Source organism: Corythoichthys intestinalis, chromosome 17 (assembly GCF_030265065.1).
Source record: "Corythoichthys intestinalis isolate RoL2023-P3 chromosome 17, ASM3026506v1, whole genome shotgun sequence".
NCBI classification, from domain to species: Eukaryota; Metazoa; Chordata; class Actinopteri; order Syngnathiformes; family Syngnathidae; genus Corythoichthys; species Corythoichthys intestinalis.
Genome location: NC_080411.1, coordinates 26065494 through 26089388, shown reverse-complemented (window position 1 = coordinate 26089388; position 23895 = coordinate 26065494). Strand labels below are relative to the sequence as shown.

The window sequence follows — 23895 nt, the reverse complement described above, 5'->3', positions numbered from 1 at the left end:
TTCATGCTTTTATTTTGGCGCAGGAAGCATAAACCAGGTAGTACGCACGTGAGAAAGAGCGCATGTATACGCAAAGAACGTATTTGCGCACACGACGAAGAGCCCACTTACACACATGAGGAAGCGCGTATTTGCTTCCACGAAGAAGTTGCGCAGCCGAGTGAGAGAGGAAAGATTACAGTTTAGCTCACTGTCTAGTTAGGATTTAGCTCCAACGTCTTGGCGAGGACAGTACAATGACGTGTAATACATGTTTTTAGACAGTTATTTAAAGATTTAGGGTGTATTTAGGGGTACTTAAAGGGTTAATTCCAATTTACGCTGAAATTCGGGTTACATCGCAAGTGTAGGAATGGAACTTGTTTGTAACCTGGGGACTAGCTGTAATTGTGATTGGACATGAATTCTCCTCTAAATTCACTTAATCCACAAATCTGGTCACAAGGGCCGTCCGTTTCTGCTCTATTCTTGACAGTACAAATACGCAGGGGGTATTTTCCATTTTTGTGTTTAAAAGCAGTGCAGCCAGTGTCAAACCAGCATTGAAAGTCCTGTATACAACCTAAAATCAATTACCCACCTATACGACCAGGCACCCTCAACCTCTCAGATGCTGCTACAGGCAATTATTCGGTATCGAAAACAGCCGGAATGCTGAGTCATGCTTTGAACCATCTTGCAACCCTGCCATTCACAAGACTTAAGGCAATGTCTCCCAAGCATTATAAATCTTTTTTTTTTTTTTTTTTTCCCCATATACTTTCTTCCTCTAACATGAATCATGTTTGAGGAAAAGCATATCTTTGTAGTTGATGGTCTGTCAGCTCTGGAACTCAACTGAACTGTGACAGTGAGCCTTGTCTAACCACACTCGTGCCACTGTTGTTTACATTACAATGTTCATTTAACATTAAAGTCACATTTTCATCTCAGGAAGTACTTTACTGAAAATGATAGCTTGGACTTCACTGAGTCACATTCCGTAGTCCTTTTGTTTGTAAAATAAACAGAAGTAGCGCCACACGTAGTTCTACTCCAAGTTTAAAACTTTAAATCTCCCACTGTTTGCAACTGACACTAGTCATTAACCAGAAGTGACGTATGAGAAGTTTTTTTTTTTCTTGGTTTTTTTTTTTTTTTTTTTTTTTTTTTTTTGCATGCAGCGCCCTCACCCTTGGGATTTCATTGTTGTGGTGGCCTACGTTTTTGTTGTTGTTGTTGTTGTTTTTTTTCACCAATTTAATCATTTTTTTTTATCAGAACAATGGTTAGTGTGTTTGGTGTAGGAAATTGCTACAATACGAATGCTCTCGATATAAGCCTCTATAAATGACCCATTATGTATAAAGTTGTAAAACAATTTTTTCTTATTTTTGTCTCCCTTATTTAGATGGCAGAAGGTGGGACGATTCATTTGGATGAGTCTGGTAGTGATTCCAGAATGAACAAAGGTATTTATCATCTATTTAGCATTCCTTATCAGTTAATTGTGCCTAACATTGATTTTGTATGTAACTGTATCTTCATATGCTGTTGAACCCAGACGTTTACATGCACAAAACACACATTTCATTTTTTGTCTCACTGTCTGAATTCAAATCAGACTAAACTTCTCCTGTTTCAGGTCAGTCAGGATTACCAAAATTATTTAATTTAGTCAAATATCACATTAATTGAGTGGGAATTTCATGTAGAATTTTATAGTATTTTCTTCTAAGTCAAAAGTTGTTTCCATACACAAAAAGTACTATGTCTTTAAAGAACAAGAGAAAGCCCAGATAATGAGGTCGTAGCTTTGGAAGCTCATGATTGGTCAACTCATAACATGTGACCTAATTGATGGCACACCTGGGGATGTATTTAAGCTCTGCGTCCTTGTTTGAAATCATGGGAAAATCAAATAAATGAGCCAGGAAATCAGAAAATTGTGGAGCTCCACAAGTCTGGCTCATCATTGGGTGTAATTATCAAATGCTTTAAGGTGCCACATTCATCTTTTAAAAAAATAATAATATGAAAGTGTGAACATCATGGGAATGTCCAGGAAACTGATGGGCAGGTTGTCCCTGAGATGAACTTCTTTTAGTCCTACTTGAGACTTGCAGACTTGAGAACCATACCAACTATGAAGCATGGAGGTGGCACCATCATGTTGTGGGGCTGTTTTGCTACAGTAGAAACTGGAGCTCTTCATAAAATAGACAGCATTATGAAGAAAGAACATGACATGGAGGAGATGTCGTAACATCTCAAGATATCAGACAGAAAACGTGGGTGCAAATGGATCATCCAAATGAACAGTGGCCCTTAGCATACTGTCAAAATGTTAGAAAATTATCTTGAGGATAAATAAATCAATATCTGGGAGTGGCAATCAGAAAGCCCCGATTTAAATCCAATTGGAAAAAAATAGGTAGATCTAAAAAGGCTAGTGCAAGCAAGTCAACCAACAAACCTGAATTATTTACTCAAGTTCCGTCAGGAAGAATGGGCCAGGATTCCAGCAGAGTACTGCCAGAAGCTTGTGGAAGGTTACTCAAAAGGCATACAGTTCAAAGGAAATGCAACTCATTACTTTGGAAATGTATGTAAACTGTCAACCTTGAAGGGGCTAATATAAATTTTCTAAGAAATTCTCTAGTTAATGTGCCATTTAACAAAATAATACACACACATTATTTATACTTATTATCTAATAGAGCTGGGAATCTTTGGGCACCTAACGATTCGATTACGATTACGATTCAGAGGCTCCGATTCGATTATAAAACGATTATTGATGCACCCCCCCCCCCCTCCTTTTTTTTTTTTTTTTTTAAATTAAATGTTTTGTACATTAGTTCCAAAATTGTTCAAAATTCCTCTCAGGCTAAACCAAAGTACTATTTCAGTATCAAGTTAACATATAGGAGTAAACAAATATACAAAAATAACAGTAAATAAAAAACTCCAGTCCCCATTCTGTAACAGCAGCTTTAAACTACATTCAATTAATTTAATGTTGTGAATCAACTGTTAAAGTGGTTAAAATTGCTCCCGTTATTCCATAATTTCCCTTTTGTCTACTTTCGACATGTGAAAGTTTTAAAACTATTTTAAAGATAGATTCAAGTCAATATTTTACCGATTTAGGAGTATTTTAGATAAAAAGTTAATTAGGTTTGCTTGGAAGGTTCGCTACAACAGCCTTGCAGGGAAGTGTACTGCTTTAAGATGGCGGCCGTTTACTAACGGCCGCTTTTTTTTATATGTGCTGCTCACGCTACCGAATCAATGGTGCATCTAGTCCTATATAAATGATATCTACCATTACATTATGTGGATGACGTACTTTGTAGCAGCTTTTCGGCAGCAGTCAGGTATGTTGTTGTGTTTTTTTAATCTCGTGGCATGAGTTGAGCTAGAGCCGTGAGTTGAGCATTGGCATTACCCGAGGGGCCGGGTAATGAGAAGCACGATGTTTAGCTACTCTCACTGCGTTCTTCCTCGTTGTGCCCCGAAGACCGCGCGGCGAGCTGAGTGTGTTGTACTTCCGCTTTACTTGGCATATTTCAATAATCGGAATTTGGATGTTTGTGAATCGTTCTCGAATCTTCCACGGCCGAATCGCGAATAATCTAAGAATCGGAAATTTTGCACACCTCTATTATCTAATATGTTAATATCATTTTAGTCAACAGTTAGTAAGAAATTACATTTTATATGGCGGTAAACACTCAGTTGACTTGAAGTTCCGCTCTGAGACCCCCAATTTAGCCAACTTTCAGAATTGTCTGATATGCATGGGTGATACATCATTGGAAATCTTAAAATCTCAATTTTCTGGGGGAAGAAAAATTTTGAACAGAAGGGGATTTTTAAAAAAAATGTTTTTTAAACAGCAAAACCCCATCTGGAGGTGAGCGCACACGAGAGCAGAATTAAAGACGCCATGATTTTAATGAGATATTATCGAGTACTTACCTTGTTTCGATCCAAAAACTCCATGTAGCATGTATCACTGAGTGTCAAGACACAGCTGTGAATGGCCACAGCTGGATTTTTGGGGGATTTTATGGGTGAAACACGGTAATTTAACAAGGGTCGCTATGCAGAAATCGCAGACATCAAGGAGAGGTCGAGATTTTCTTTTTCATATATTTACCCTTTTAAACGTTTTTTTTTTTTCCCCAATTTTTTTTTGTTTGGATCGATTATTTGTCATCTAACATATCGGAGAAAATGCGACAGTAACAAAAAAAAAAAATGCAATTAAACGATAGTTATGAGGTAGATATCCGTGACTTTTTTACAGACGCCATTTTTTTTCATTGTGACATAATTTGTTTAAAAGTTTAAAATATGTGAATGAATAATTTTTTTAAGTCGGTTTTTTTTTTTTTTCCCCCCTAAACAAAATATGAGATATCAATTAATGAGTCTAAGCTAAAAACGACAGACATTTTGAATAATAAGTATAATTAATTACCTTCGTTTTATGGCTGGGTTGAAACAAAAGCGGTTGCGCGATGTCTGTAAACGGGGGTTTTTAGAGTAAAACGGAAAAATTAAAAATAGTTTAGGGGCTTCATGCACCATGAATCTGCTATTGCAGCATATAGACATGTTGTTCCATCAAACACAACTGTTATTTTGGCTTAAAATACAACAGTTTATTTTAAAGAGGGTTGCAAGAGCAGAAACTGCTTTTTCAGTCTTATCTGTGTTTTCCGCGATGTGCGTTACAAATAAGTATATTCAAATTAAATTGGTCACAAATCACAGAAATGTAAAAATGAGCATGAATTAATCCATTAAAATAAACAATACACATTTACAATATTTTTTCTTTCAAAATAAAAAAAAAATGTCCCTAAAGCTCAAATGTTTCCAGCCTGACTTATTCTAACCCATTGAGTGACTATAATTTTTGGTTGACACTGCCATGGATGCTTATGTTAATGATGATCTTAATATTTTTCTCGTCGTTTTTTTGTCTTTGCTGTCACAGCTTCTTTTGCACCTATTTGTTTTGCCATCAAGCCAAAAGAAAATGAATTGCTGCCACTGGAGAAAAACCGAGTCAGGCTGGATGACGATTCAGATGAAGACAAGGTTTTATTCTGTCTCCGAATCTAATCCTTCACGGAATGTGCTTCAAAATATTTATCCTCACAAATGGTCTTTTTACAGTTGCTGGAAGGTGATAGATTGCAAGCAGTTGTAGGTGATGGTGCTGAACTGGCTGAAAAGGAGCCTCAACCAGTCAGTGTACCAGAGGAGAAGAGACTCAGTTTACAAGAAATGGAAGCTAAACAAGGTAACTTAAAAACAGTGAAACTGTATTTATTCATTTATTATTGGACAAGTATTAGTAGATAATTAAATATGTGTTTTAACTGTGCTACTTCTGTTTATATTGGATATTATGTTGCTGCATTATTTGATGAATTTAATATTTTTTACAGGTCAGTTTAATGTGAATTCAAAAATAGTGAGGAGGGGGAGCTGTCATAATCATTTCACCAAATAATTAAAATGTATAGTATTGTGGCTCATATAGACTGTTTCCAAATCACTCGGCACTTTTTTGTCACTCGGTATTCATTCTTATTATACACAATTTCCTTTCTTAAAAAATACATTTACACTGGATTGAATGATTGGTTTAGTTTTTCCTTTTTTTTAAGTTTTTAAAATTTTAAATTGATACCTTCACCGATTACTTGAATTCTTGGTTTTGTTGTGTTTGTTACTTTTTGCCTTTAGTTATCGCAATTTTATGAAATTCACCTACACAAATAATGTTGGGAATGTGTACGTTTTTAGAACATAGCCTTTTGAAGACAGCCCTCAGTCTTTCAGGCTTAAATGCTTTCGAGATGTCTTATAAGGAGAATAATAACAGAAAAAATAGATGTGCAAGAATATGTTGGATGAAAATTAATTTTTTATCAGATAATTTTCTTAAACCTTTTTTTGTCCTTCATGATGGGATGGAACTACCGTACTTTTCTCAACATATACGCACACTGAAAGAAAATATCTCGTTTGTTAATGCACTGACCGCATCCACAAAGACTATTTTATTCCTTATCCATTTTAATTTCAATTACCTACCAACTTAATGCACCTGGGTAAAGACGCCATCTTCGTTAATGTCAATGGACCCACATGCTAAACTACGTAATATGAGCATGCCAACTTTGTTCATCTTCCAAATGTCAGTAAAGATATTAATTTAGGCCTTTAATCTCAGTACCAACATTTTTCCTCCTGCTGCTTTTTGAATATAATTATTTCCAGTGACAGATAGCTTGCCAGAAGAAAATGATTTTGTGTCTCAAAAAAGTGTACATATTTATACAGGCTTCTTTTAGAATTTATTGAATAACAAGGTCTAAAGGAAAAGAGTAATAACCCGCCCTAGATCATAACGACGGATGCTAACTAGAGACTGGAAAGACAAACACACTGATTAATCGGACAAAGTACTTTGCACAATCAAGGGAGCTGACAGGTCCACTTAAGGTTCAACTGAGGAGTCTCAGTGTAATGTTCTCTTTTCTGGGCTGACAGACCGCCAGGGAAGGAGGCTTGAAAAAGCCCTAATAAATAGCTGATTGAATTTGCTTCACGCTATGGCATAATGGCCATCGGTCAGCCGGCATAACTTGATCAGATAGCAGGAGAATCCGTGGCAGACAGCTGAATGATCATTTTTATCGATCGGCTGAAAAACAGCCACAAGCACCTGAAGCAGTTTCCAGTGTACTGTGCTCCTGTTTTTTTTTTTTTTTTTTTTTTTTTTTTTTTTTTGTGCAAATATTTTGGGGGGCAATTTTCAGTTTTAAGGTGCAGTAGTTAACACCACTATAGCATAGATATAAAGTTTTTTAAATAGAGATGTAATTTCCCGGGAAAAGTTTAAACGTGTAAAAACTTTGGTATTGGTATCAAAATATTATAAGTTAAGCTTATTTTTCCACACGTTCCCTTTCTCTTGCAGTCTTCTTATTTTCGTAGTCTTGTGAGCGTGTTCACATACTCGTCCACCGGTTTCTGTCACTCAGTCTCCTTTTCTCAGCTCTTAAGGCTGTGAATTTATTCCACCCCCATTGTCATGCAGATTTCACCTCGCCTCTTCCCACATGCCTATTTCTTGGTTTTATATGCCATCTCAAATTGCTTCAGATAGTCTGTCACCACAACATGGTGGTTCTTATCATCTAGCTGGAACGAATAAACTAAACTATTTAACTTTTGTTTGGGTGTGGAAAATAAATCATATTCTTTTTCTGTTGCGTTTTCCTCCTGGGTCTTACCAACTCACAGTATTCAACAATCTTCATTCTTTTTGCTTGGTCTGGCTAGGTTGCATCAAATATGTCTCATTTCTTTCTGCCCTCACAAGCATTCTACTGAAATTTATTTAATAGTGGAAAAAAGGTATTGTGTAAATGTAACCATTTCTTTCATCTCAGCCAAACAGAAACTGGAAGATCGTCTAGCAGCTGCAGCCAGAGAAAAGCTGGCACAGGCATCCAAAGAGTCCAAAGAAAAACAGCTACAGGCGGAAAGGAAGAGGAAGGCAGCACTATTCCTCCAAACTCTCCGCAACCCATTAATGGGGGAGCCAGAGGCCAAGAGAGTTGAACTAGACTTATCCACACAGCTTGAGGTAGATAAATGTTTGATAAAGACGGTTCTATAATTGTTGTTGTGTTCATGTTCGTACATGATTAAACTGGACCATTAACCTACTTGACCTTGCTGAAATAATGACTAAGCAAATCTTAAATGGACAGAATTATGGCACCTGAACGAGCAGAACTAGACCACATTCCGACATGATGTCACGCATCCGCTGCTGCAAGGCGACGAAGCACTTAAGATATTGAAATGCTGATATTTCCTTAAACAATCAATTGGTTGACCCAGGTTAAGTTGACATGCAGCAACTGCAAAGTAGGGACATACTTGAATAATATGCTGAATACACATCTTCTTGTTTTGCAAGGTGTTTTCCTTCCAGTCTCTTGGAATCAACTGACAAAACACATATATGTTCAACTTAACTCATTAGCCGTCATTTTCAGTGATAAACGCCCAATCCGTTTGAACTAGGAGTGCTGATAGTCATTCCAATTCAATTGGATTGGATTTTTACTATTAGAAAAACAAATATATGCTCTTAGTAGAAGGATGAAAAGAGCCACCTGATTGGACGTCTTATTGTCAATGGCACAGAAAGAGTTAAACAACGTAACAGGGTTATTTTGACCTGGGGTATAAAACGGCAATTAAAAATTAAATTCTTATAGAAGGAGACTTTTAAGTTCACCTTCTCCATGCAACCCTTCTCTCATTTTTTTGCTTGAAGGGCAAGGGAATTTTTTTCCGAACTATGGCTTGTATTGCTGAAAACTGTAAATGTGGTTGCACAAATGTATTCAAAGTAGGGCTGCAGCTATCGATTATTTTAGAAGTCGATTAATCGATGAACTAGTTTGTCGAATAGTCGAGTAATTGGATAAGTAACATGAAAAATCAAAATACCTGAGCTGAGCCTCGAACGGTATAAAAAAACAAATAAGGATCTATGGACAACAAAAGAACAATTGGCTAACTTACGTTGCAAAAGTCAGCTAGCTTAAATGCTATAAATGCTATATATGGTGAATGGTGTTACTTTTTTTTTTTTTTTACAATGCTTTTAACAAATGGTTCAGACACATATTCCCACAAAAATGGCTAAATACCCATAAACTAAATTACGAATGCATTAAAAAAACATTAGTGCAAGCAAAAACTTATTACTTAATTATTAAACTTACTAGCTTATGTTGGTCTTAACATGGAGCAGTTGGATTCAGCCATGTGAAATGAGGCACACTAGATGGCAGTGTATCCACTCAAATCAATAAAACTGATTGCAAACACTTTCAAAATAAACCATGACAACGGCACAATAATTAAACGAATACTCGAAGCAGCTAAATTTAATTTGAATCGTTTTTTTTTTTTTTTTTTTTTTCAAATCGAATACTCGAGTTAATCGATTAATTGTTGCAGCACTAATTCAAAGCATCAACATATGCTGTCAATTGTTTGTGAAGTTAACCTGCAAACACATGGCATATTTTCATCAAATTAATTCCAATGAGCCGTTTACATAGTGGCGCTGCAATACCAAGATGCAACAATTGTATTGCGGAATGACGTCGCCTTTACATGGTGACTGCCATATATAGTTTATGTTTGCGTTTTTGTGCCTTTTGAAGAAAAGGAAAAACACATGGATGCCATTCCTTGGAGTGGGCGGGTATGTTTGCTTCTGGGCTAAGGAGGTTTTTTGTCAAGGATGTGCATCATTGGCTGTCGCCTTTTAAATATGCAGTGCCCCCTAAAGCCTGGCATGAATACAACATCGTTTTCACGCAGAATTGCAACATTGTTCAAATGGAGACTGAACCATGTAAATTAGAGGTTAGATTTTGTGCCCGAACCCGAACCCGACCCGACCCGACCCGAATGTCGGGTCGGGTCGGGCCCACATTTTAAGCATTCACGTTCGGGTCAGTTCGGGTCGGGCCGCCATGCCGGACTAATAAATTATTTTAAAAAAAAAAAAAAAAAAAAATGGAGAGCAGGCTCTCTGTATTGCGCTTCTGCTTGTGCGTGTGCACGAACGCCGTGGCGCCGGCCGCTTTTTATTCTTGTCCTCCCGCTGTACCGTTTGCGCACGGCCGAGGCGCCGCCCTCTCCTGTTCCCTCTCCTTGACAGACAGGCGCGTCCATGTGAGAACAATATCCCACACACTCAGAAATATGTTTAACAAACTTTCCCAGCGTTATTTCGTTGTGTGAATGCTTTGATAATTCTCAAAAAAATATGTAGATTATTTAAACATTAAGAAAACTTGCGTTTTTTTTCTGCCAACTCGAAGAAATGAAAATAAATTGCTGCTGCTGCGTTCTTTCCGCGTCACTCAAAAAAAAAAAATCGGGTTTTTCGAGCTCGGGCCTGCAAATCTAGTTAAGTGATCAAGCTCGGGCCGGGTCGGGCCTCAATACCAGCGGGCCGTGTCGGGTCGGGCTGGATTTTTTAGGCCCAAACTAGGCTCTAATGTAAATGCGAAGAGATGTGCCGTTTACCGATTTCAAGGTATACTATGGTCTGAAAACGTCAAGGTTTCAAAACCGGGAAAACATTTCCGTCAAACCGTCTCTAAGGTATTAGCTACTTTTTATCCCTCAAAAATGCATGGAGCAGCTCCCTTGCAGCTGTAAGGCTCAACCCTCCTCCAACGGTTGTCGCTCAGTGTCAGTGAGTCAGCTGTGCTACACGATAGCTGTAGGAGATGAAACTGCTAAACTTTTTCCCCCACTGAAGAAAACAAACTCGCTGGTATGGGAAAACTTCGGCTACAGAAAAGTTGCAGACGGCCGCGGCTTACAGAAGGAGGGCCAACCGACATGTAAAACATGTTTGCGGAGGGGCGTCTTACAGGCTGAGGGCCAACCGACATGTAAAACATGTTTGCCAAGGGTGGCTGCCGTGGAGGCAATACCTCCAATAAGATTTCACATTTATCCAAAATTAAAGGTTAATAAACACTGTCATGAACGTTTCCCACCAGCTACGAGAGTTAACTCCTGCGCGTTTAGTGTGTCTAGCGGTGGTAAAACATGTTTTTTTCTCTCTGGCAACTGTCTGTGTTGAGAAAGAGAGTGTGTGTATAATCTGAACATGATACAAGTCATACACACGTGCTTTTTATGGAAATTAATTAATTTGTTTTTGTTCTGATGCTAATAATGTTGGGCTGGGGGTTTAGGCTCACCTTAAAGACTGCATTAATTTTATTTAGAATATTTCAGTTTTTTTTTTTGTTTTTTTTTTAATTTCAACTTAACATTCTAGTTCCAATTTTGTAATATATTTTGAAAAATAAAAATCCTGTTAAATGGATTTTTGTTAAACCCATATATATAAAAGTAACACATTTTAGTGCTGTAATTGCGATACCTTGATACCGAGAAACTGTGATATTTTGGCTTAAGGTTATCATACCACCAGAATATCATACCAGCACTTGCCTAAATGCAAACATGAAATTTATCGTATTCTCAGAGCGTCACCTTGTAAAGACTACACTTCATAGAATGTTGACAAAATGTAGTTTGTAAGACAGAAAATAATGCCGAGCCCATAGTGTCCCTGAGCGAGCAATGGCAGCATTATCATTATTCTGACACTGACAAAGCCCATTTTTTCAAAAAATATTCTTAAAATGCAACCTTAATATTGATGGTGTGATGCCTTTTGCACTTTTTTTAAAAAAATATATATGGGGGGAAAACACTCAGGTGACTTGAAGTTCCGCTCTGAGACCCTCAATTCGACCAACCTTCAAATTTGTCCGAAATGCATGTGTGATAAATCATTGGAAAGCATAAAATCTCATTTTTCTGGGGGAACAAAAATTTTGAACAGGAAGGCACTTAAAAATAATAATAATAATAAATAGCAAAACCCTAATTGGAGGCGAGAGCAGAATTAAAGACGCCATGATTTTAACGATATGTTATCGTGTACTTACCTTGTTTCGATCAAAAAACTCCATGTAGCATGTATCACCGAGATTTAGGACACAGCTGTGAATGGCCACAGCTGGATTTTTTCTTTATTTTATGGGTGAAACATGGTGATATAACAAGGGTTGCGATGCAGAAATCGCAGACAACAAGGAGTGGTTGAGATTTTCTTTTTCATACAGTTACCTTTTTAAACGTCACTTTAAACTTTTTTTTTTTGTTTTGTTTGGATCGATTATTTATCATCTAACACAGTGGTCTCAAACCGGTCCTCAAAGGGCCGCAGGGGGTACTGGATTTCATTCCAACCAAACGAGACAAATACCTTTTCACCAATCTGGTTTCTTACAAGTGTAATCAGTTGATTGCAATCAGGTGCTGCTTATGTTAGTAGAAACCTCATTGGTTGAACTGTTTGTGCTGGATCTGTTGGAACAAAAACCAGGACCCACTGCGGCCCTTTGTGGAGTCGGTTTGAGACCGCTGATCTAACATATCAGGGAAAATGCGACAGTAACAAAAAAATACAATTAAGCGATAGTTATGAGGTAGATATCTGTGACTTTTTTTACAGACGCCAAATTTTTCATTGTGATGTATAAAATATGCGAGTGAATAATTTTTTAAAGTAATTTTGTTTTTTAAACTAAAATTTAGACATAAATTAATGACATAAATTAATGATTCTATGCTAAAAATGACAGACGTTTTGAATCATAAATATAACTAGCCCTGCAAGCAGGACTCAACGGGCCCTCGGGAGTCCTGTGTCGATTTCTCCACTTTCTTTTCGGTGATTTTTTTTGTGGTTTCATTAGGTTTTTTTTCTTCCAGGAGTAGTTGGTCTCGTAAAAAAGGGCATATACTGTTCCCAGCAGGGGCGCCAGGCGTAATGGGGGATATTTCAATGAAGTCGAGTTCAGGCTGGGATACATCACGTACATGCCAAATATGAAAAAGATTGAACCTTGTATGGGGGAGTTATTAGTCATTTTCTGAATTTGGTGTTTTGTCAAAAAATGTCCGACTTTGGCACGATGAAAAATACATCGTATCTTTTTTTTCTCCTACAGATGAAGTAGCAGAGTATGAAGCAACAACCTTAATGAGTCAAAGCAGTTCTTCACTGCTGTCATCAGATGAGCCAATTTATCCCTAATATATTTAATTGAAAAGTACATTGTATTTCTTTCTCCCACATAAGTAGTTTTATCCCTAATATATTTAATTGAAAAGTACATAGTATTTTTTTCTCCCACAGAAGTAGCAGAGTTTGAACCCTAAGCCTTAACCCTAAGCCTAACACACACAAGGAAAAAAAAAAAAAAAAACGCCCCGCAGAGGTCAGGCCCGTGAATGAAAACTCACCATTTTGATATGTTCAAATTTTGGTGATTTTTTGGGCATGTTCAGAACTTCAAATTGGCCATTTTCATTTGCCCTGAAGAAGCCCTAACCCTAAACCCTAATCCCCAAATAAGCCCAATTTTGGTACTCCGCCTAGGTCAGGCCCGTGAGTGAAAACTCACCATTTTGATAACTTAAAATCTCATGTGTCTCATGAAGAGTCTCACCAATTTTGAGGAGGATCCAACTAACTGCCTCGGCGCAATGGTCTCAAACGTGCACCCTGCACATTCGACAAAAATGGCATGTTTTTCAATGTTCAATCCAAAATACCCGATTTCCTGTTGGGTTTGGAATATAGGTGCAAGAGACTTTTGAAGCATTTTTGCACAAGGTATAGACTCCCCAAATTTCATCGCTCTACGTTGAAAAAACTAAATGGAGAGGCCTTTTTTTTTTTTTTTAATTCCTGGGGGCGCCACTGAACAGTTTTTTGACATTTTTTCACAACGTTGCTAAATTATCAAACTTTTTGTGAATCCGCATGTTTGTGCAAATTATGGTGAGTTTTGAGCATGTTAAGACCTCCAAATGGGCAATTTTCACTTGCCATGAAAAAAAAAAAAAAAAATCCTTTGCAGAACAATAGGGCCTTCGCACCTGTTGGTGCTCGGGCCCTTTTCTTCTTTTTATGGCTAGGTTGAAACAAAAGCGGTTGCGTGACGTCTGTAAACGGGGGTTTTCAGGGTAAAACGGACAAATTAAAAATAGTTCGAAGGCTGAGTGTGCCATGAATCTGCTATGGCAGCATATAGATATATTGTTCTATCAAACATAACAGTTCTTTTGGCTTAAAATACAGCAGTTTATTTAAAAGAGGGGTGCAAGAGCAGAAACTGCTTTTTCAGGCTTGTCTGTGTTTTCTGCCATATCTATAATCTCCCATGGGAAACCACTGACACATTGCAAATCAACTCTATTAATACTACTCATTAATCAAAGGTGCTAGACCTAAATAGGAAACAGCACTGTACAACAGCAGGAAAAAAATAATACGTTGGCATTGTGTTTATAGCTGCACCTGCACCCAGAGAACAGTAACACGAAATTCTCCTTTATGATGTGATGTTGTTTATTTTGTGAGTTTGCGACACGAAGCATATAGAGAAAGATGAGGTTTTTTTTTTTTTTTTTTTTTTTTTGCTCCATCTTTTTAACAGCTAGTTTTTATTGCCACCCGTTGCGTTATCATGGATCTGTGGTTGAATAAAGTGTAGAGCTGTGATGTGAGCAATGTGTCAGCAATATTTGATACCAATGGTTGTGCTTGAGAGGCTCGTACGGCCATTAGTGTATTGGGAAGCAGACTTGGCACACAACTCTACTGTGAGGTCTCGATGATAGGCCTTCCTGAATAGCTTCCATCAAGTTAAAGTTTGGAAAACTCCCCATTAAGGTGGAGAGGCAGAATTGTTGTTTTAGTCAACTAATAAACACTTCAGGTGTGTCTTGACACTTTGCTTCAATTAGTATGTTTGCATCTGCAAAATTCAGCAATCCAATAATTGGTTGTGACAGGCATACCTAGTGCATGCCACTTAACATTTAAAACAAGCGGTTGCGGTGACAGTTTGGAAAAGCATGTTAATAACGCCTCGCTCAATTGGCTGAGGGACTCTTTCAGCATTCTTCAAAACCCAAGTCAGTTATATAGCCAACATTTTATTAAGTTATTTAAAAGTTAAAAGCACCACTATATATATTAAAGATACACGATAATATCGGTTACCGATAATTATCGGCCGATAATGGCAATTATGACGTCACACAGATAATACAGATAAAAAAAAAATCAACCGATAATGCAATCCGATAATTATATACTTGATTTAGCCTCCAAATGTGCGCAACCAAGCAATTTTCTCCACTTCTCCACCGCCGCCTGCTCAACCCCTCCCCTCTCTGAAGCCCCTGTGGGAGGAGGGGTTGAGGAGTACGGCGTCATAGAGGAGGCGGTGTTACACATCAGTGTTGAGGCGCACTTTTCCCATGTGTGAAATGAAATAAACGACGCTCTCGCCATCTACAAAACAGTTCCACGAGGCGTAAAGAAAGCGTCCTCATTGAACACCACCAACCCAGCAGCCATTTAAAACTGCATCACAATGATTTTTGGAACGAATACGAGGCTGCTGCTAGCGCGAATGCTAAAGCTATTGTAAACACAAATAAACTATAAAGGAAGCTACGGGGCTTGTGATGATACAGAGACGCTGCGGTACTCCCGGAGTCGGGTTGTTTGGGAATGCAGCCCAAAGCGGGTGGTAAACTCCCATCTATGGCTAAACACCTCACCAGACCGTTAGTCGACAAGTAGCTGTCTTCCGACGGAGCCCGCCGGTCCGGCAGGCCGCCGCCTCGCCGTAGGCGGGGAGAGCAGAGCCATGCACCAAATACGCCGCAGCGAGCCGGCCGGGGCGGGCGGATATCCGGTACGAACTTAGCTGCCGCCGCCACTCCGGTTCAAGACAGAGGCCTGGCGCGGGTGCTAATTTGGCAGCCGGGCGGACTGAAGGGCACAGGCGGGAGGAAATTCCCGAAATGACCCGATAGCCGAACCCCTGGATGAAAAAATAATGCAGTTTATATGACCACGATTCTTCGTGAAAGACATGCCGATCACATCAGTTTTCCCACGGACATTTACACAAGTGATGTCAAGAAAGCATGTTTATCATGACGGCACAGTGGTTAGTTGATAATTTTAACATGCACCAAACCACACAAAGAAGTCATCCAGTCAGTAATGCATTCAGTACGCTTTAGATTTATGACGTCTTAATCAGATCATTCTTCTTAAATCTAGTCAAATAATTTTCCCCATCTTGTTTGAGTGTTGAAGACTAGTTAACAGATGAATGCGCCAGATTATTCCACTTACTTGAACTAAATATTGCCATTTGTTCTTATTAAGCCCAAACATCTAAAATGAAATGTCATTTTTCACCTAAATCAAGAAAAAATTATTTTCAATTAATGTTTTGAACCATACATATTCTTCAATAAAGAACATTTCTGACAAGTTTTTTTTTAGGATTATGTATAATAATTTATTGCTTAAAATAACGCTGTTAAGCTTATTTTCAGCTGTCTATTTTTCTTCAAGAAATCTGAGTGAAATATACTTGAAGTGCTGGCAGTTAATTTCACTTATTTCCAATAGATTTACACTGAAAACAAGGGAATTTAACTAGTTTTAAGGAGTTGTGTTTTTGCTGTGTAGTAATGTTATACGTTAGGAATGGCTTACTTTTAAAGCCATTTTTGTGCAACTTATGTATTTACTCTGTAAGTAATTGTTGCCAAAAGTTTACCATTACACAATGTCAGACAATCTGTATTTAGATGTTGGAATTTACTACTTGTTCACACTTGATGTTGGAAAAAAAGAGCAATAATATTTTTGCACAGTAATCTTTTCTGTTGTGTATACTTTTTATAATTTTACATAAATCTTTTAATAAAATTATCGGCTTGACGTTATCGGTTAGAATGAGGAGGAAATTATCGGTTATCGGTATCGGCTGAAAAATGCATTATCGTGCATCACTAATATATATGTTTGCACCACCATCCATGTTTTCCACATAAACATTTCTTAAAGAAACACATTCATTTTATGATTGGGCTTTGTTGGGACCACTGCTACAGTATAATGATGTCAATTGGTAATAGAGAAAAATACAAAAGCTGCACGAGAAATTGAGTTCGATGAGCAGTTCCTCTGCATGTGCAAGGTTATGTTAGATAACCTTCTCAATTGTTTACTACGATTAAATAAGATTAAAAAAATAACAATTTTTTGTACTGGTATTCGATTAACAGTAGTCTACCCCTGCTCGTATTTATGTTGGTGCTAAGGTAATGTGGACAAAGCAATGTTGCAATGGTTATGACATTTAAAGCAGTTAACCAGTTAAAATCCTGACCTATGTATATAATTTTACATAATGTTCTATTTGATCGATGGTGTGAGCTCACTGTTTTGAATGTAAAGCTGACTTGCTGCCTCGTGGGCTTTTCTTTCACCAGTAGTACCGTATTGCCTAAATATAAGATGCCCCTGATTATAAGACGACCTCCTCTTTTTCAAGACTCAAGTTTGAAAAAAGACTTTTTGAACACTAAATTAATTTTTATACAGAAAATAATTACAGTACATCCGAAACAAATGATTATAACAATATATTTGAGAGAAAAAGCATGTTATTTTGCCTGATTCAAATCTTAATATCTGAACATTTAAATATGTAAACTAAAGTGCAAGCACATTGGTAAATTAATGGCTTCTGGTATTTGAAATGTAAATAAACCAATCTATTGTGATAAAACAACAAAATTGCAATAACTGCATTAAATATCAAAGTGAAGTCTAACTGTAACTGGTCTTGAAAGAAATCTGACGAAAGAAAAACATTGCAATAAAATAATGCAAACTGGTTAAACTTAAGAGTAGCTGAGATCTGTCATGACAGAGCATCGCTTCAATGATATCTGGCGCCATCTAGCGTCGTGAATGGGGAGAGTAGCTAAGATCTGTCATTGACAGAACATCGCTTCAATGATATCTGGCGCCATCTAGAGTAGTGAATGGGTATAATGTCTAGACCAGGGGTTTTCAACCCAGTCCTCAAGGCACACTGTGGGTCCTGGTTTTTGTTCCAGCCGATCCAGCAGAGACAGTTGAACCAATGAGGCTTCTGCTAAAACAAGCCACACCTGACTGCAATCAACTGATTGCACTTGTAAAACACCAGATTGGGGAAAAAGTGTTGTCATCTTGTTTGGTAAGAATGAAATCCTGCACCCACAGTGTGCCTTAGTGGAATAGGTTGGGAACCCCTGGTCTAGACCACGAATATAAGACGACCCCTGTCTTTTTCAGTCTTATTTCAATGCAAAAAACACAGTCTTATATTCGGGCCAATACGGTATTTCCGTCATACCTTTCCAGGAGTTCAGTAATTTCTACTGTGGCGAATCTCCTCTGTCACTTCGAAATTATGTACTGTACAAATTTGAAACCACCACCAACAGTGTTTGCTCGGAAAGGGTAAATACATTTCAAAAAAAGGACTGGACATTTTGCTCAATGAGGGCAATATGGTTTGTCTATCCTTCGAAGATGTTTGTTTCGAGTTTTGAATTCGTCAACACCTTATTACACTATTACATTCCCTTTGAAGAGGAACGAAAATGAGAAAGACAAATCCCCCTGGCTGAGTATGGTTTACATTGCAAATCCTTGATTCACGGGGTCATTATATACAATTCACAAAAAACGCCTTCAGGTAATCTTTTGTCTTCATTCTATTTTAGTAAAATATTGTTATAAAATTAGAAATTGTTTCTCAAACTTAATAGTAGTTGTTCATCTGTTTTTTTTTAAAATGTATTTAACAACAGCTCTGTCAAAAAATTTTAATGTGATGTGGCCATCACAGACTGCCTAAATTTATGGCTGACATTTATTTAGAAAACCATTTATTCAGTCATCATAAATCTTAGTGTTCAGTGCAGTAAGTGTGTGTAAGAAAGTATTATAACCCTTATTTGAGACAAACTTAGCAACTGGTGAATGTGGTTCATCATCTGTTTTCCCTGACAAACCCTGCAGCAATTACTGGTTAATATTTTTCGGTGTAAATATCCTGTAAATACAGTTAGGACAGCCGCGTCTTATAATCCGGTGCGGTTTATCTATGAGCAAATGCCGTTTTCGTATCAAATTTGATGGGTCCGACTTATAGTCAGGTGCGCCTTATAGTCTGAACATTATGGTAGAAATGTTTATCCACTAAAAGGTCTATTAATCTTGAATTTAAAAAATGCCCCAATCAAAAAAGACAAATATTATTCAAACTACACCAAACAAACTGTAGTGACTGAGGTCGGCTTTGTGATGTCTAAATATTTTTTTATTTATCTAATAGCATAGACCTATTAATTGTATTGACGGGTCACATCCGTCAGCCAATGCACAACGCATTCAGGTAGGAGTCCTACCGTCCTACAGTCCACTTCAGTTATTCACAGTCGATTGCAGTTAGTCAACACATTCAGCGATCCAACGCCATATTTAGGTTGAAAGAGTACAAAAGCTGTACAGCATACAAACAGGATTGTCTCAGGAGTGATTTGTTTGAGGATTCGAGGTAATTATTATATTTTTTTTGTACCATGCATGCATTTTGAAAAGTAGTGAAAAAAATCAGTGGAAGAAAGCTGCTACAGCATTGGCATTATACTTTGCAATATTTACATAAAATAAATGCTACCTGAACGTTTTTTTAGCTTTTAACCAAGAACCAAGACTCTTTTACGTCTATATAACGAATTCAGGGATTTCAGCATTTATTCACGAGAATTTTCAACGGAAAAAAGCTCTTTGTCTATGTTTCCACTCGGTCAGCTTTGACGGAGACCTATGAATCGGCCCCGTGTCAAGTCAATACATTATGAAGTCTATGCTAATAGTTTTTCCCATGACAAGTCAAATTGCCACTTTTCAAAGAACACCAGGCTGGCTGGGTTTAACAAATGACAAATCTTTTACAAAATACTTACTTTTCTTGGGCTTCTCTATTGTTTTATTTCCATTGTTATATCGCTGATTGTTTCGGACTTTTAATCATTGTTTGCTTACTGTCTAATGAATAAGTAAAATTGAGATAGATGGCAACTGTATTGAATTACAGTAAATAATTCCTAATCCTAAATTCTTTAGGATAAGAGTGTATACATTGTAAATCAATGCACGTTTCAGGTGATAAGAGAATCAATGTGATGTTCCTAATTTATAGTAATATAGTGACTGTTAACATTGCCGATATTTATTTTTCCTCTTGCAAGGGTCCTAACATAACTATATCTTGCCCAAGCAGGTAAGGTGCTTGGACATCTTTGTCTGGTGTTGGGATAAGTTCTCCATAAGTCAGACCTAATTTTAAACAAACCTTATGTCATTTCATTATCTTCGCCAGAACACTGACTCCTGATAGCGCACCAACAGAAAGGTGTGATAAATATTCTTCTCCTGACTTTCCTGTTTTTTTCAAATAACTATTGATTGTCCTATGCACCCAGCACTCTACTTTGCAGACATTGCCGCTTTATCTCATTTGCCTTCTGCTTTCTTCGTCATCAATTTTGTTTTCTCTCATCTCATATTCTTTAATGTTATGCCAAATTCCACAGTGTTTACCTCTTTGGGAATGGGAATAATTGACAGGAGGCCAAAACACGAACCGAAAAAAGAAAAAGTTGTAGAACTACTCTAAAAAGTAGGTTTTTCTAAAAAATTCCTCAAGTAAATGTAGCGGAGTAAATATAACTCGTTACTACACACCTCTGAAAACAGTGTTTTTTTTCCACCACTTCTAGCAAATGTATGAAAAATTGAGGCAACCTTTGTTTGTTGTTGTGAGTGCAAGAATTCCAGCAAAAATAAAACTTTAGCCCCAAATCGATAGTTTTCCGAGATTCACGTGTAATCTCCGGCTAGAAGTGTTCAATATGTGCAAATGTTTGAAACTATATAAAATGGTATGAGTGTCCAACGGATTGAATTTATGAAATTGAATGGCACCCATAGCAACTCGAGCTTAAACCCTAAATTGTGAAATCTGGCTTCATATGATTTAAGGTCGTGTTTGATCCCAAGATGGACAGAGGCCATCTTTTTAGCATCCATCCTCTGCAGTCCAAACTAATATGGACAGACAGGGCAGTCCTAGAGTAATTAGAAGCACTCTGAAGCTTAGCCAGGCAACACAATTACGTCGTTCTGTAAACAATGGCTTTCAATGAATCGGAATTGATTTCCATACTCGTTTTATACAGGGTGAACCAAAAAACAAACATGAACCTCATTACCAATCCAAATCAAGACTGATGGAAGAAAAATATTTTATTAATTCAATTTATACCTTAAAACCTGCAATTTAAGAAACAATGATGGAAGTTTCATTTTTCAAAAATGATATTTGAATGGCGTCCTCCTGTACGAATGAATTCTTGAAATCTGCTGTTGAGGTTCCTCATTGACCGCTGCAAAATCTCATCTGGGATACTGTGAATGTTATTCTAAATTCACCATTGTTATTGAAATGGCGGCGTGTTGACTTGTTCAAGGTCACAGTGCTGCCACTTGCTCATGTCTGCCAAAAAGCAACTAAAAAAATCCAATTTTTTCAATAGTGGTCAACATCAGTTTTCAAGAATGCATTTGTACAGGAGTATGCCATTTAAAGTAGGTAATTTTTTAGAAAAACATTCTTATAAATGCATGTTTTAAGGGTTCAATTGATATGAACAAAATTTTTGTTTCCATCACCCTTGGTTTTGTTGGATTCCTATAAAGATTGTAGTCTTTAGGGTCAGCCTGTAAATAGTATTGCTGTGAAAAGCTCCTACAACTAAAGAAAAAAGAAAAACGGTATGTATTTTCCTAATTTAGCCAGTCTTTTTGGCTTCGTTTGTATTGAGGATCTCAAAATCTGCAGTTTACCTCGTTACCACAAGATGTTTTAGAACATTCAATATCATTTACCAAATAAAATAGTTAGGCTAAACTATATACAATTACCTATCTATATATTGTAGAACCTGGTTCAATTAGAGCTCATTGAACATGTGTAGTGTTTGTATGTAGGATGCCTTACTCTGGTCTGAAGAGCCTGGCTAAGAACAGCCTCCCCATGATAAATGTATAGAACATATTGACCACATCTGAATATATGTCATGCATTTAGTTTGAATAGGCTTTTTAAAACCATAACTAACACATGCATGTTGACAGATAATCCACTAAGAGCAGAACTCAACACAAAGATGGCCTGTTATCCTGCCTGGCCCATTTAGACAAGCTTTACTGCTCCTAGGTTTATATGCATTGTCGTTTTACCCAGCCTGCCTTTTACTCTAATTTCTTGCATCTCACTGAATTGATGGCCCTGTTAAGTGTATATAGAAAAAAGGCATTTGGGAATTTGTTTGCTCTCCCTAACATCACATTGACAAAGTGACTGTTGAATTCAATCAATGAATTGTCCTTTTGTGTCTTTCAAATTAAAAGAAGAACTCAATGCAATTGTGACTCAAAATGACCATTGCCATACTGAATTCCCATGCTCCTTATCTACTTCTAGATGCAAAAGGCCATCTCTGTTCTGTCTGATCTACCGCTGGCACAAACTTCCTCTTCTACATCAGCTTATCTTAGAGAGGAAAGGTCTCACTCTGAGAGTCGAAGAAGTCGTCAGAGCCGGGAGGAATCATCCTCATCACACTATTCTCCGTCTCGAGGTGGAGACAGAAACTCCAAAAAAGGCAGATACCGAGACAGTGATCGGGACAGACGCAGAGATCGAGAATATGAAAATGACAGAAATAGGGATAAGGAAAGGGATAAAGACAAAAAGAAGAAGAAACACAAGAGGAGGTCAAGATCAAGGTCGCGATCTACATCGAGGCCAAAGAGCAAACACCTGTCCAGTGCCTATAGAAGGTCGCACAGATCACGGTAAGAGTCATTCAAATTAGATCACGCATCCAGAATTATTTTCATAATGAGTACTTCTTTTTCAGTGCCCATGCACATAACTTCAAGGGACTATTCAATTGGAGTTAACATTAAGAAATAATTTATTTGGGCCAAAGAAAAACGTTGTGTTGCTTAACAAGAATACCACATTTGCATTAATGAAAACATTGCTAAGTAAAATGGACATAAATAAGGCTGGCCCATCAGACTAACTTGACGGGGCTGAATGTAAATTGTCCTCTGGCAAGCTCTAATGCCCAGCCCCACACAATCCGCAATGGTCGGACCATCAATAGGCAACGTATGGAAACAAATTACTCTGACATACATTTGAAATGTCAAAGATCAATGTGCCAATAAACGAGCTGCTTGTGACAGCTGTCAGGCGAACCAGTTTCTTCCACGCTTAAGATCATATGGGTGCAGTCTGAGTCAGCAGAGAGCCAGAAGCACTCATAAAGGGAGCCAGATATGACTCGCGCACCATACATTTCTAAGCCGTGCTACATTAATTTGTATTATGTCCTCAAAACATATGGCTAACTCTTTGTAATTACTCTTTCCTTTCCTTCTTGCTGGTAACCTCTTTCGTTTCCACCTAATTACTTCCCATGGGGGTATTTTGAGACCTCAAAGTGCGTACTTAAGCTCCATCTTATTCTAGCTTTGTGTGTCTTACAAGGTCCCGGTCACATTCTCCACGTAGAAGGGGCCGGGAGGGTCCATCATCAGAGCGGAGACACGATGTCAAGGATCACGGGTCCTATCATCACAGCAGCAGCTCTGGCTTTCGCAGGGACCATTCTACATCCAGGTGAATCTACTAGCTCAAGTTTAAACACAATATACTTTCTAAGCAATATATTACATAGGGCCCTATATAACCTGTGCTGGAATTTCAACATTTTACTTTCAGGATTTGAAAAGTGTTGCGTTCTTCCACAACAAAGGATCTTATTTCCCCTATTTTACTTGATCTGTCATTGCATAACTATCATTTCATAGCATAATGCTTTTAAAATATGAAGTACTTTTCAACTGCTTGAATTTTAATGTTGGAAAGTTTTTACTTTAGTAATGGCGCTGGTCGTCTGTCCACAATTTTTTAAATACTTTTATTTAATACCATCATGCAAGTTAATTACATTGTGACTCGTAGAAACCCTATTTGCAAGACAATTCTAGATATGAGAGATTGGAAAATGCTTTGCTTCATGCTTACTCATGAGGAAGCTTTAGGTAGCTAATCACACTGACTGTGAGACACCGAAAGAGTGAAAGGTAATTAAACACTGCATAGGGTCTGCACTGATGTACCCCTCGTTTTGCTTTTGTAACAGACACATTAAATTAATTCAAAGGGG

At 37.6% G+C, this 23895-nt stretch overlaps 1 protein-coding gene across 1 annotated transcript in view; it reads left to right on the top strand.

Annotated features, from left to right (window-relative positions):
• Positions 1-23895, top strand: part of sfswap (splicing factor SWAP) — a 76820-nt gene that overhangs the window by 31038 nt on the left and 21887 nt on the right. The window contains exons 11-16 of the mRNA XM_057818814.1: positions 1391-1451; positions 4991-5094; positions 5173-5299; positions 7464-7660; positions 22137-22510; positions 23214-23345. Coding sequence (XP_057674797.1) covers positions 1391-1451; positions 4991-5094; positions 5173-5299; positions 7464-7660; positions 22137-22510; positions 23214-23345 — 995 coding nt within the window. The remainder of the gene's footprint in view (positions 1-1390; positions 1452-4990; positions 5095-5172; positions 5300-7463; positions 7661-22136; positions 22511-23213; positions 23346-23895) is intronic.